The sequence below is a fragment of the Pristiophorus japonicus genome, chromosome 10, assembly GCF_044704955.1.
Source record: "Pristiophorus japonicus isolate sPriJap1 chromosome 10, sPriJap1.hap1, whole genome shotgun sequence".
Lineage (NCBI taxonomy): Eukaryota > Metazoa > Chordata > Chondrichthyes > Pristiophoridae > Pristiophorus > Pristiophorus japonicus.
In genome coordinates, this window is record NC_091986.1 from 159,749,002 (window position 1) to 159,763,603 (window position 14,602).

The window sequence follows — 14,602 nt, forward strand, 5'->3', positions numbered from 1 at the left end:
GTGGTGGTGCAATGTTTGCAAGCACTGGCAGCCAAGGTGTTGGTGTTGATAAAAGCGTACCGGTGATAATTCTCATAGTAGAATTCAGCTGGACATCAACGGATTTGACATGCGGACTTGATAGCATTGCCGGAGAGCAGTACTCCACTGTATAGTACATCAGGGCAAGTGCTGCCGGACAGAGGGTTTGAGCGTCTGCTCCCCATGAGGATCTGGTGAATTTCTGGATCAAGTTGACCCTATCTGAAATGCAATACATTCACCCAAAAGATCACCAATGCCTGCATGTATAATTTGATTTGTGTATTCATCATCATCATCATCATCATCATAGGCAGTTCCTCAGAATTGAGGAAGACTTGCTTCCACTCTTAGCATGAGTTCTTCGGTGGCTCTACAGTCCAATTCAAGAACCACAGTCTCTGTCACAGGTGGGACAAATAGTCGTTGAGAGAAGGGGTGGGTGGGATTGGTTTGCGGCATGCTCTTTCCGCAGCCTGCGTTTGATTTCTGTATGCTCTCGACATGTATTATAGATGTGCTAACTCATTTAATAGTCAGTCAGCAACATCAACCAGTTAATCAGGCTTTTGCAGTTCACCCTAAGCAACTGAACAAATGTCACAGAAAACAATAGGCTACATTTCAAATATTTTTGTTTACTTGTTGGTGTGTGAATTTGAAAGACTATGGTTAGTTCATTGATATCTTTGAAAGGGAGCAGGTCCAAATATAGGTCCAAAATTCAGAAAAAGCATAGTTTTAGGTCTCAAGGCTTTTATTACAATTATTCTTCAGCGAGGGTGTATTATCATACATTGCTTCCTAATATACACTATACATGGCAAAATGTAACAGGTATTACACTTTTACAAGTATTTAGATATATACTTGAAAAGGAAAAATTTGCAGGGCTATGGGGAAAGAGCTGGGGAGGGGGACTAATTGGATCACTCTTTCAAAGAGCCAGGTTATTGACCTCTCTGCTAGGGGAACTACATCATAGAATCATAGAAAATTACGACAAAGCAGGCCATTCAGCTGATCCTATCCACTAACTAGGCCCCTCATAATTTTATACGCCTCAATCAAGTTTTCCCTCAGCCCCCACTGTTCCAAAGAAAAGAACCCCAGCCTGTCCAATCTTTCCTCATAGCTAAAATTCTCCAGTCCTGGCAACGTTCTTGACTTTATTTAAGCTGGAAAATAGAAAAACAAATTCTATCATGATTCCAAACTACAGTCAAAGTTCTCTCAGCAAGTTATAGTTGAGCTCGACAGTGAATAGTTAAGCTACACAGAACAGAAAGCTCCCAAGTCATTACTGGCCTGTGCTAAGTTAAATGGTCTGAGCAAAAGTGGCTGTAGGAGCACTCAGCTTCCCTGAGTTAAGGAGGGGAATATCACCAGGAATCCCACTTTTGATTACCATCTAACAATCCCTACTAGAAGTGTGCACGTTTGGACATTGGATCAGACAAAATTCGAGTTTGAAGCAATTTGCAATCAAATAAGCTGTGGCACTTGTCAAGGCTCACACATGAGCATTTGGGAAAGGTACTGGAGGGCAACCGGACCAGCTGGGAGTCAACGCAGAGAAAAATCAGTGAGAAAAATAGCAAAGCCAAATTCTCATATAAAAAATCCTGTCAATGTCAAACTGCTTGAAAATTGTCACGATCCCAATTTGTTCCCGTTTTATAAGCAATAGATTTTTCTTTGTATACAGCTTTGTATGGTTGTATACAACTCATTACAGAGGGTAATATTCCATGCAATGCAGTTTCAACAATATGAATCTTGCAGTCGTTATTATAAATAAATAAGTGCGTCCACGCATTCCTATTGATTCAACGAGATTTCCAAATGCATGTATTGAGAGTTAACGAGATTCTGCATCTAGCGGTGGATGCATGTATCTTTGTCCAGTGCTAGTCAGGATTAGGCTCTCAATTTAAGCAAGCATTTGTGCAACCCCAGTCTGAAGAAGGATTAAAGTTTTGTCCTATACTATTACAAACTTTCCCCAGGATGCCTCATTCCTAACCAATCCCTTTGCAGTCTGAAGTTTAGATGATGTCATGGGATCTGAAGACCGAGATGAAAGGGATAGACTGTAACCCCTGGCGCTGAGAAGTGCTTCACACACAGTCTGAAACTCAAACACTCCAGAGCCCAGCGATTAGTCCCAGATAAAACATCACACAGCGCAGGAAGTCTGGCACAGCTCGTTGCTTTTTTTCGGACTGCTGGGCACAAGAAAAGCGATCGCATCCGGGGGAAAAAAAACCCCAAGGAGTCGACTTTGGAGGTAGATAGCAAGATTATGAAACGGGGACTGAGATCGAACTCTGCGGTCGGTGCTGTACCTGTGGAAATGCTCATGGTCCGCAGGAGCCTTTGATCGCACAGTGATCTGCGATCAGATTACCAGAGTCTGATGGCCGTGGCTGCTCCCTTTGAAGTGGTTGCATTGCATTGACATGTTGCTGGGCGATCAGAGAGTGCGGCGGGGGGGTGGGGTGGGGGGTTACGGACAGGCTGGGGAAGGGTGGACGGGAACTTTCAGATCTGAGCAGAGCGGAACCAAAGAAGAAAGGCAAGGGAGTGAAGATCGCGGCGGGTTCGGGGGCAGGTAAAAACAAACGATGGCTTGCGGGCTGGAGGAAACCGGCGGCTCGGGTTGTAACCAGGAGGCGAGTGCGGGTTTGTGTTCCCAATTCCGACTTGAATGGAATCGGGTCGATCGCAGGCGATTGCACTTGTGTCGGCGGGGTTTCGGTTGGCCAAGGCACCTCTGCACTTGGTGCTTTTTGTTCCCAGGGGCAGGGAGCGTGCATCTGGGGGGGTTTCTGATGGGGTGAAGTGAAAGCGGTGGAGGGAAGGCGCGAGTCCACCCGCGGGAGCCGCGGCGGGATGGAGATGTCGTTCACTCATCCCTTGCAGCCCACGGCCAATATCGGCCGTCCATCTCAGTCATTCACTTCACCAAATCGTCACCCCCCCCCCCCCCCCCACACTTTATTTAAAGCAGAGAATTGGCGAGTGTGCGTGGATTAAATCATGTGTGGAGCTCTGACCCCCGCCATCGGGTTACACCGGGGTCAGGCTGTGAGGAGACTGCGGGCAAGAAAAAGGGGAATTTTCCTGGAAAATCAGCGAGGACATAAAATTGACCATCGACGCGGTTCGAGCATCAGCTTACTGTGAGGAGGGAAGAGTTGCTCTGGTCGGAATGTGTAGCGACACCACAAACACTTGCTTTTCATGCACTCACCCTGTCGCTACACGTAGCGGCCGGACAACATTGTTTGCCCCGAAGCTGCGATTCACACAAGCCGGCAAACTCTGATCCCGGCCCCTGCCAGTCCACCGCCAATCTCGGCGGCGTTGCAAGGGATTCCCGGGCGAATTGAACCACCTTTTTGGAGAAGCTGCCCGTTGCAAAAGCCGCCTCTGCCAGTCAATAAATAAATAAAGCGGAGCTGTTTGTGGAAAATTTCCTTCCTACAGCTCCGTATTTCCAAAATGATCGGGTCTTGCTCATCTTTAAATTTGGAATCTAGGCAAAATTCGGCACTTCAGAATTCATAATAGGTTTTTCTAATCAACCAAAGTCTTGGTTCAAAAAAAATACATTAGGTACAAAAGAAAAAGAAAAAAAATGGGAAATCTAAAACAGAGTTTGTTGGACCCTCAGCATCTGCTCAGAAAAGACATGTTAACGTTTGGTTGGTAACCTTCGTCAAGAACATTGGGTATGTCTACAATTTTACAACAACAAAAAAACAGAATAGGTTTGCTGCAGTTTAATTTTAGCACGGGACGCGGTTCGGGATACTTATGAACAATTCTGATATTCCAGAATTTCTTTAAAAGGAATCAGGATTGAATTACATCTTGCAGCATTGTAGCCGTATCACTTATAAATGGCAAGGAATTCTTTAAGCACTCCACGGGAGCATTTTATTATGCCTATATAAGGACCGATTGTTTTGTGACACAGTTCTTACTATAATTCTTTGTCCACTTGAGATTTACTAGAAAGTCTTTTACTTTCCAGTCCTAGTTAATGATGAGAAAGCCGAGGCAGATCTCAGTGGAGATACTTTGTACAGCAGGACTGAGAGTCGGGATGTCCCGCAAACAAAAAGGCATGTTGCAACACCTGCTGATCGCTTTGTTTTGTCTGGTAAGGAGCTTGTATTTGATGTCTTTGTACCAGTCCTTGAAAAAGTTTCAACTTTCCAGCAAATTACAGTGCATCGTTGCAGGAACTATTGCAAATATCACAAGACTCCAATGTTATGATTGTGATATGTGTTCAAATGTGATAGGGTTGCATTTTGTGTCCAAATATAGAATACTTTCACTAAAATGGGGCCATTTGGCTCTCTCCAGCCTGTGAGAGTGTACACTGAGAGATATGAAAAGTATTGCATATTCAGAAAGCATATAACACAAAGATTTCTTGTTATATTTTACAATGGATTGGGACTAGTCATTCCAAAAAAATAATGCTGCACTTTTGCCAAATGGTGGATAATCTTTCCAAAATATTACTTTCAAATTGTTATGTTGCAGTTAACCCTTCAAAGTGCTTAATAGTTGTGTATGTTTTCTAGAGTTCTTGTTTATTCAGAAGGGTCAGAGAAAGGGTTAGCTTATACACATAGTTTATTCAGAAACAACTAAGTACAGTCAAACCTTGTTATTACTGGTTTAGGATGACGAGCAAAGTAGCTCTTATCAGGAATTTGACTTTTTGAGGTTTGAACTCTTTTACTGGATATAATGATAGCTTCTGCCTGACCTGAGAAGCAAGTTTGTTCTAATTAAATGTTTGTAATTACGGTTCCACTGAATCTGAAGTGTTTGTCTTTGTCTTAAAATCACCAGGCAAACATACATTACTGTCAATTAAACATTTTAGATCCTGTGCTATTCTTCGTTCACGGAAAATAGATTTTCTTTTTACTTCATTCTTTTAAAATCGCCATAAGAATCTATGGTGTATCATCAAATACTCTTAAATAGATTTCTTACAGCTGTGCTGCATTGACCTACATTGGCTCCCTATTAAACAATGCCTCGATTTTAAAATTCTCATCCTTATTTCCAAATCCTACCATGGCCTCGCCCTTCCCTGTCTCTGTAACCTCCTCCAGCCCGTGATTCCGGCGCTCCTCCTATTCTGACCTTGTGTGCATCCCCGATTTTAATTGCTCTATCATTGGCGGTGATGTCTTCAGCTGCTGAGGCCTTAAGCCTTGGAATTCCCTCCCTAAACCACTCTGCCTCTCCACCTCTCCTCCTTTAAGACGCTCCTTAAAAACTACTTCTTTGACAGCTCATTGGGATGTTTTACTACATGAAATGCACTATATATAAGCAATTTGTTGTTGTTGTTGTTGTGCCTATCCCATCCACCAAGTCTGCTCACCCATCACTCCTGTGCTCGTTAATCTACATTGGCCCCTGGTCCCTCAATGCTCCAAATTAAAATTCTCATCTTCATGTACAAATCCCTTTCCTATCTCTGTAACCTCCTCCAGCCGTACAACCCTCTGACAACTCGCATTCCTCCCATTCTCCCCTCTTGTGCAACCATCCATCCCCTTCTCCCCACCCTTGACGGCCATGTCATCAGCTTGTTTGGGCCCTAAACTCTGAAATTCTCTCCTTAAACCTATTTGACTTTCATCTCCTTTAGGACCCTCCTTAAAACCTACCTCTTTGACCCCTCAATAGCTCCTTTGGCTTGATGTCAATTTTTGTCTGATAGGGCATCTGTGAGGCACTTTGGGATACTTTTATATGTTAAAACCACTATATAAATGCAAGTTTGTTGTTATCCAGGGAAAGGGATTGTCAAATTTGTAAGTCAAGCATTTGCTCGACCTGTACACAGGGTGATGTGGAAGGAAGGCCAATCAGTAAATCAGTTATTCGATAAAATGTAATAACCTCAAAATTGAGCAAAATAATTGAACCAGAGGGCAATGCACATTTGGTTCTATTTATGTTTTAATATTAAGCTGAAAGGAGCTAAGCAAAGTAATAGGAACATAAGAATTTTTGATTAAGAAAAGGCTGTTCAGCTTGTCCAATTAGGATGTCTTTCAGGGCTCATGCTGGGCTATTTTCATTTGTCTTTACAGCAAAACATTTCATTCCTCGCTGAATCAGAAATCTCTCCAATTCTTTTTTAAATATGTTAGTTGAGTTGTAACTAAGTGCACTAGGTGGCGGTCTAACTCAAAAGTTAACAAAACTTTTAAGGCTACAAGTTATTTCTCAAATCACACTCAGCTCGTAGTTTAACCTAGCTGATTACATAGAACTGACAGTGCAGAAACGGGTCATTCAGTCAAACAGGTCTATGCTTCACACAAGCCTCATCCCACCTTACTACATCTCACCTATTAATATACATTTCTATTCCTTTCTCCCTCATGTACTTACCTAGTTTCCCCTTAAGTACATCTGTGAATGACCTACCATTCTTAAAAAATGCCTCTATTGTCATTTTTAATGTACATATTTGTTGTAAAAAGCAAGTTCAGTTGGGACCATGACAAATTTGCAGCCCTTTAATTATGTAAAATGAAGAATTACTCAGTGAGTAGCGATTGCAAAATATAAATCAAAGTAAGTATCCATGCAGTAGAGGGAGCGTCTCAGAAAACCGCTATAATGGACTCCCAAGTAGAATCTTGGCAATCCTTGTAGTGTCGATCCAGCTAATCTCTCTTTATATATCACAATGCAGCAATAACACTAAAATTACGTTGCAATTCACAGATGTTTGTTTCTGTTGAGCCAATTTAATAAAGCCTTGTTTATCCTGTTTTGTTAAATGAATCTCAAGGACTTTTCACACGTGTTATTACTTAATCCTTTATATCTATCATCATCATCATAGGCGGTCCCTCGAAACGAAGATGACTTGCTACCATGCCAAAAAAAGGATGAGTTCACAGGTGTTTCGAATGAAGAACCCGAACTACATCCTGAAGGGTGGAAGATGCCTGTGTGTGGATTTTTTTAACGTGTGGTGACCGTTGCACCCCAGCCACCACACGGGCTTGACAGAGCTAGGTCTTGGTCCAGTGGCAAGGATTACCCAAGACAACTGCTGCACGGACCTAGTGCGCACACATATCACAGTGTGGGCTGGCCCGTGCTGCCCCTGGGCCTCTGGCCCCAAACTCGCGCCTCCCCTGGGCCCCGATCACATCCCTCCATAGTCTCTCGCCGCCCTGCTGCATTTGCAAACATAATGGAACCAACCAGAGGGCAGGCTCTCTTAGATCTGGTCCTGTGTAATGAGACAGGATTAATAAACAATCTCCAATGAAAGAATCCCCTTGGAATGAGTGATCATAGCATGATTGAATTTCAAATCCAGATGGAGGGTGAGAAAGTTGGATCTCTAACTAGCGTACTAAGTTTAAATAAAGGAGACTATGAAGGTATGAGAGCTGAGTTGGATAAAGTGGACTGGGAAAATAGATTGAAGCGTAGGACAGTTGATGAAGAGTGGTGTACATTTAAGGAGATATTTCACAACTCTCAAGAAAAATATATTCCAGTGACGAGGAAAGGGTGCAAGAGAAAAGATAGCTATCCGTGGCTAACTAAGGAAATTAAGGACGGTATCCAATTAAAAACTAGGGCATACAAAGTGGCCAAAACCAGTGGAAGGACAGAAGACTGGGAAGCTTTTAAAAGGCAGCAAAGAACGACTAAAAAAATGATTAAGAAAGGGAAGATAGACTATTTATATCTATATTCAAATTTCAACAAGGAGCAGTTTATGTTTATGTTTACATTGCTGTCTTTTTTTAATCACATATTCTCACACCTGTTTTAACATTTCTGAATTAAATAAAACCGGAGGTGACAAGGCAAGGAAACACCGAAATATTATAAATAGGAAACAAAATAAGTAGTGTCCAATATTAAATTTGGAACTTAAGTTGATACGATGCTGAAGCCATTGAGTGAGCTAAATGCTGGGAGTTCCAGAAATGTGTCTTTTGTCAGAGAAGGTTTTGATGTTGCAGACCATGCTGTTTATATAGTGTTACCTCCCACAGCAAAGTCATGCAGGTATGATTTATTCTGGGTCCTGCTGAGATGTTTGATGTCCCCAACATTTACACCACTACAGGCGTCAGACCATGGAATCAAGCCGTGTAAGCAGACAGAGCAGATAGCAAAACAGTAACATCACACTGTGCTGAAGGCAATTGCACAGATCAAACATGGACTCCGTTATCTTGCCAAAAGCTTTGTTTGCAGTGGCAGTGCCAGCATGGAGCCTGCAGTAGCAACTGGCACAACAAAACTCGCTCTGACATCAATGCCACATCAAACTTCTTCCCACACTAAAAATTGGAATACTACAGATGCTGGAAATCTGAAAACCAAAGCTGAAAATACTGGAAATACTCAGTAGGCCAGGCAGTATCTGTGGAACAACACAAGTCAGTTAATTGTTGTTTTAAGTTTAAAAGACCCTTCCTCAGGCTTTATCTATTTTTGATTCCTCCTGTACCAACTTGTTTAGGGTAGCCAAGTAAAATTTATACATTTAATATATATATATTGCATTTGTCAATAGCTGCTTTTTCAATATTACTCTGCAGACTGCCTATACACGAACAGAAAAAATATCCAGTTACTACTTACCAAATAGTACTATTTTGCTCTTCCAACTTCATTGAAAAACAAAAGACTCTTATGAAACTGAGTTTGTTCAGTAAATCTGCCTTATTTCATTAGGTTCTGGGAGCTGCAGGCGAGACAGGAGACTGCCGGGAGCAGGAGTACAGAGACCAAGCTGGGAACTGTGTGGCCTGCAAACAGTGTGGTCCAGGGCAAGAACTCTCAAAGGTATGAAGAACTGAAGAATTTGTTTCTCCAGTTTCATCCTCTGCTTCCTATAGACATATAATGCATTAATGAATTAAATTCAATCTATCCTGAGCAAGTTCATTCTGAAATTTGAATCTCCATTGCATACACTTGCCAGCACAAATTCTAAGTGAATGGAACGGCAGACTAGTACTGGCAGAGTACAAAACACATGCAAAGAGCCACAGCTATAAGCTGTGAGTTAATGCTCCTTCCCTTGGGTACATTTGAAACAATTAATTTAAATCAGTTGCTGCCTTAGACTTGAAAAGTGAGTAAGTTCATGTCATTTGGATTTGTTTATGGGTCCTGGTACACAAAGGGGCACTGGTTCAGAGATCACAAGGAAATACAAAAAGGTCAGACCCGGAGCCCTGCTGTGCTCTGCATTGTCTTGTTGTGCATACGTAGTAAAATCAACTCTCTACACACTCGGGCTTAGACTGATTCACAGTGATTGCTATAAAGGCCCATTTACACAGGAGGCACATACTCAAGACAGACTAAAGTAACATTTGCGCTGAACTAAGCTATGTTGTAAATGTGGTTAGAGGCCATTTTAGAATAAATTTAGAATTATTGACAAAAAAAATCTTCTGTTTTGAACTAAAACCAAGTTTGCTTTTACTCTTATGTTGTTTCGTGCTGTCAGGCAATCTGAGGAAATGGTGGTAGGCGGTGTTTTCAAAATGAGTGCGCCAGAAGTTTTGTCGATGATGTTGTATGCAGAACCCAGGCTATGGGTCTGGATCCCAATCCTGGAATTTGAGGGTTAGCCTGATTTAGATCTTCTGGGGGCTCTGCCAATTCCTGCTGCAAGTTCAAAATAAAAGTTAACAGAATTGACTCCAGATTCACTGTGAAAATGAAGCTTAAGGCCAGAACTGATTAAGAGGGCCTTTTTTTTCCAAAGGATATTAGAAACATACGCTGTTCTTTAAAAAAAAAATGATAAATCAGGTTTGTTAACTCTTTATGTCCAGAATATGATAACCCCCCACTATTATTTTCAAAACTGCTATTCTGAAGGCGGTGCATTTCAAATGAAAAGGAAAAGAATATAGTTGTAACATTTTCTTATCAGCTAATTGAATCTCTTGCAGAAATCAACAATGTAATGTTTTAAAAATAAGCCCAAAATGTTCCCATATTCTCAAGAGGTTAATAAACTTGCTATCAAACGATTAAAACTGGTTTACAACAATTAAAATCCTGATATAAAATACAATTTGGTTAAAATCGATTAATGATTAGCATAAAAATGGGAGTGGGGGGAAGAGAGAAAAGTGATTTAGAAGTCCTATTGTTGGGGAAACTAGATTAAGTTGTTGTTTACTTTGTCAGACATTGATGACTGTTTTGGCTTCAAGTTATCTTTAGTTCTATCATAGTGTTCCTACCCACATTAGAACTGCTTTACATGGTCATGCTCAGAAGTCAGGGACAATGGTGACTTTTTGTTTGTGAGAATGCCATGTCATCCATTGAAATTCAAGTGTTTGTTCTTGTGCACATTGTGCCTTTGTGCTCAACTAACCCTTTGTTGTTCATGGACCATTACGAATTTTGATCATTGGCCCGAGAACCGTGGAGCAAAATTGCACACAAGTTTAAGCAAGGGTAGCCAAATTAGTAATTCCTATTTACATCTCATCGTCTTCCTCTGATATTCCTGCACTCCCAGCACAAGCGTTTTCCCTGCTTTTTACACCCCTTAGTATGGGGAAGAATGTTTCTGTTAGAATGGTTGAATTGCGTGCTAAGTTAGCTAATCTCAGCTAGGGAAGTAGCAGGAGCAACCGGGCTGAATGCCTCTGGGCTAGGGAGTGCAAATATCAGCCACATTTCCAATTCATGATCACTATTTAGTTGATCCTTGCTGGAAAGTGCATGTGTGGATGTCAAGTGAAGACGAAGCTCTGATGCCTCCCGCAACTTTATGGCACTCTTCAAACTTGGTCAGAAGGATGTAACAGGTTTGAACTCATAACCTAGGCTGACTAATGAAGCACAGAAGGGAGTGTTGCATCACTGAAGAGACTGACCTTTGGATGAAGTGGAAACAGAAATCCTTTGCTTGTTCCAGTCCTGTCTGCATACTCTGTGCCAAGTGGATGTTAAAAATCACAAGGCACAATATGAAGATAAGCAGAGTTCTCGTGACTTGGACAATATTCCTTTCTCAACCAACAACATCAAAAAGCCAAAACAAATGATATTCATTTAATTGGCTGTTCGTGAGTGCTTTTGGTGCAGGATGGCTGCCTCATTTGGTTACACAGTCAAAGTAATTTATTTTGTGAAGCATTTTGAAAATTTTAATTTGATTGAGCATGATATAAGTGTATGGCTTACTATTAATTATTATGATGCACGAATAGCCCACCAGTCCTAACTGTCTAAACACAACAAAAACTTGCGTTTATATAGCGCCTTTAATATAGTAAAACGTCCCAAGGCATTTCACAGGAGCTGACGACATATCCGCACCATTACTAAGACCATCTATTTCCACTTCTGGAAATCGCCCGACTCCGCCCATGTCTCAGCTCATCTGCTGCTGAAACCCTCATCCATGCCTTTGTTACCTCTAGATTTGACTATTCCAATGCACTCCTGGACAGCCTCCCATTTTCCAACCGTCAAAAACTTAAACTCATACAAAACTCTGCTGCCCATATCCTAACTCGCACCAATCCCTTTCAACCATCGCCCCTGTGCTCGCTGGCCTGCATTGACTCCCGCCGGTGTGATTTTAAAATTCTCATCCTTTATTTCAAATCGTTCTATGGCCTCACCCCTCCCTATCTCTGTATCCACCTCCAGCCCTGCGGCACTCTTAAGATACCTGTGCTCCTCCAATTCTGGCCTCTTGCGCATCCCGATTTTAATCACTTCACCATTGGCGGCTGTGCCTTCAACTGCCAAGGCCCGAACATACACTTGAAGAATAGCTCACTTGGCTGAGCTATCACTGCCAACCGTACTGCAGCATAGGTCAGCATGGACTCGAGAGGGGCGAGAAAGTAACTTTGTCATTTTAAAAATCTCTTGCTCTGTCAGCTTAGCTCAGCTGGTAGCACTCGTCACTGAGTCAGAAGGGTCAAGCCCCAGTAGAGGACATTATGTAGGCAGACACTTTAATGCAGTACTGAGGGAGTGCTGCATTATCTTCCTGGAGTGGTTATCTTCATGAACATCTTTGCGGCCTTCTGAGCATGTGCGCTGTTTACCGAGGCCGCGCATACACAGTACCCGATGGTTGCAGCCTGTAGCATGTGTGGCAAGTGACATCATTGGACTCAACAAAATCTGGAGGTCATAACACTGTCATGATTCACGTCAGACCCAATAAAATTGTTAACAGTCCGTGACCCACACACAATGCCCTATCTATGAGGGGGGTGGTGGGAAGGTCAGGAACTTGTTGGGGGAGAACGTCAGGAACCCAGAGAAGGGAGGAACTTGGGCATGAGGAGAAGGTCAGGGACTTGGGCGGGGGGTGGTGGAGGGAGGAGGTCAGGGACTTGGGTGGGGGAAGGAGGTCAGAAGCTTGGAGGGCGTCAGGAACTTAGGCTGGGGAGGAGGTCAGAAACTTGGGCGGGGGGAGTTCAGGAGCTTGGGGTGGGGGGGGGGGGAGAATTAGAAACTTGGGGATAGGGTGGGAGGAGGCCAGAAACTTGGGAGGGAGGAGGCCAGTAACTCGGGTGGGAGGGGGGATAGGGTGGGGGGAGGCCAGAAACTTGGGGGGGAGGAGGCCAGTAACTCCGGGGTGGGGGGAGGCCAGAAACTTGGAGGGGGGGGGAGGCCAGTAACTTGGGGCTGGGAGGGGGGGTAGGTGGGGGAGGGTAAGGAACTCGGGCAGGGGAGGTGGTCAGGAATTTGCAGTTTGAGGGAGGTGGGGGACAGGTCAGGAAGGTATTGGGGAGGGAAAAGGTCAGAAACTCGGGTGGGGATGTGGGAGGAAGGCTAGGAACTTGTTGGGGTGGGGGGTGGGGGGTGGCAGGAACCTGCGACGGTGAGCCCTGTCTGTTCTATGTGAGTGCTGTTCTGTCTGGGGACTGGAAGTCAGAATGGCTTGAATGACACTTTTCAAAGTAATTGGTTACTTAGACAGCAGATCTAATTACACATTTCAGAGAAACTGCTGGGTGTGTCTTGTCTTCCAAGGCGACCAATCAGAAATCTGGGGCTAGATTTTCCACTTTATTTGCATGCTTAACGGCCACTTAACGTCTGCTGAAATGACATAAAGCCCGTATATCGCCCATTTAGCCACAAAATGGAAACTGACGGGTATTTTTCGGAAATCTATAGCCGAGTGTTACTTTCCCCATCCATGTGCGTAACGCCGGAAAAAAATCATACCGCCCGCTCACTTTTTTCGGTGGAATCATCAGAATGGGCGAAATCAATGCTCATAATATCGCCCAGCATTAGTTTCCGCACGGAATTAATGCCAAGATTCAATAATACCGCCTGCTCACTTTTTTTTGTCGTAATGATCACATTTGCCGAAACTAACGGCCATGAGATCACCCAGCGTCACTTTCACTGCCTCGCACACATATCGCCCACAATATCGCTTGCCCAAAAAAGTGGAACCAACCGGAACTAATCACAGCGTTATGGACGCCATGTTCTACATCACATGTCGCATCCTTTAAAAGGCTGCTCTGCTTCAACCTCGGGGGAGGTTGGATGTGCTCTGCAGGTCTTTGGAGGTGATGTGACCATCTGTACAAACATCTTGACCATACTGTGACCGATTGGAATTTAATATGTGCCTTCGTTGGTGTTATGTCTTGCAAAAAGAATCTGACCAGATACTGTGAGCTCAAAGTAACGTGTGACCGCAGTCCTTTATTCAGGTCTCCAGAGTGCCTCTCCAACCTGTGAGGCCTCCTCATGTACAGGTGCACCCAAGGAATTGTGGGATCCCTTGGGACTCCAGGGGATGAGCCCTCTGATGGTTAAACAAGGTATTTACAGGTTTACATATATAACAGTCAGGACATTCATTCTTTGTGGCCAGTCGGTGGAAAACAGAGAGCTATTGCAATGGGGCCTGTCCTTTCTCACCCTCTCTTGATGACCAATTACATGCTGCAGACTCGAGATGACAGAAGATACGCTCCACAGCATTATGTGCCCAATGTAAGATGTGCCAGACTGATGAGGAGAACCAGACGTTACACCCCCTGCAAGTACAGGGACAAGCGGTCTTACCACAACTTGCCCGACACCACCTGCCTTCGGAGATTGTGCTTCCAAAAAGAGGTTATCACTGAGGTATGCCAGCTCATAAGGGGAGATCTGCAGCCTGCTGGCACCATCAGTACTGCACTGTCCGTCGAGGTCAAACGTCACCGCGGCACTGTCGTTCTACGCCTCGGATTCTTTTCAGGCCTCAACTGGCAACATTTGCGGTCTGTCTCAGCATGCCACACAATGCTGCATTAGACAGGTCACTGAAGCCCTGTACGCATGCAGGAGGGACTTGATCAGCTTCCCTATAACCACGGAGGCACAGGCTGAGAGGGCTCTCGGATTCTCCAGAATTGCAAACTTCCCCAAGGTGCAGGGAGCAATAGACTGTAATGCACATTGCAATGCGGGCACCTTTTCAGGATGCATAGGTTTTCAGGAACCGTAAGGGATTCCATCCCTGAATGTCCAA

General features: G+C 43.6%; 1 protein-coding gene across 4 annotated transcripts in view; it reads left to right on the forward strand.

Annotated features, from left to right (window-relative positions):
• Window positions 1-2,108: 2,108 nt before the first annotated feature.
• The window catches only part of LOC139275152 (tumor necrosis factor receptor superfamily member 19-like), an 87,616-nt gene continuing 75,122 nt past the window's right edge, over window positions 2,109-14,602 (forward strand). The window contains exons 1-3 of one of the 4 annotated variants that reach the window (XM_070892219.1): window positions 2,109-2,311; window positions 4,064-4,192; window positions 8,791-8,901. In XM_070892219.1, the coding sequence (XP_070748320.1) occupies window positions 4,073-4,192; window positions 8,791-8,901 (231 nt within the window). In that variant the 5' untranslated portion in view covers window positions 2,109-2,311; window positions 4,064-4,072. Of the gene's footprint in view, window positions 2,312-2,580; window positions 2,636-3,188; window positions 3,207-3,715; window positions 3,759-4,063; window positions 4,193-8,790; window positions 8,902-14,602 lie in introns of those variants that run through there. The other 3 variants (XM_070892220.1, XM_070892222.1, XM_070892221.1) reach the window with 3 other exon arrangements.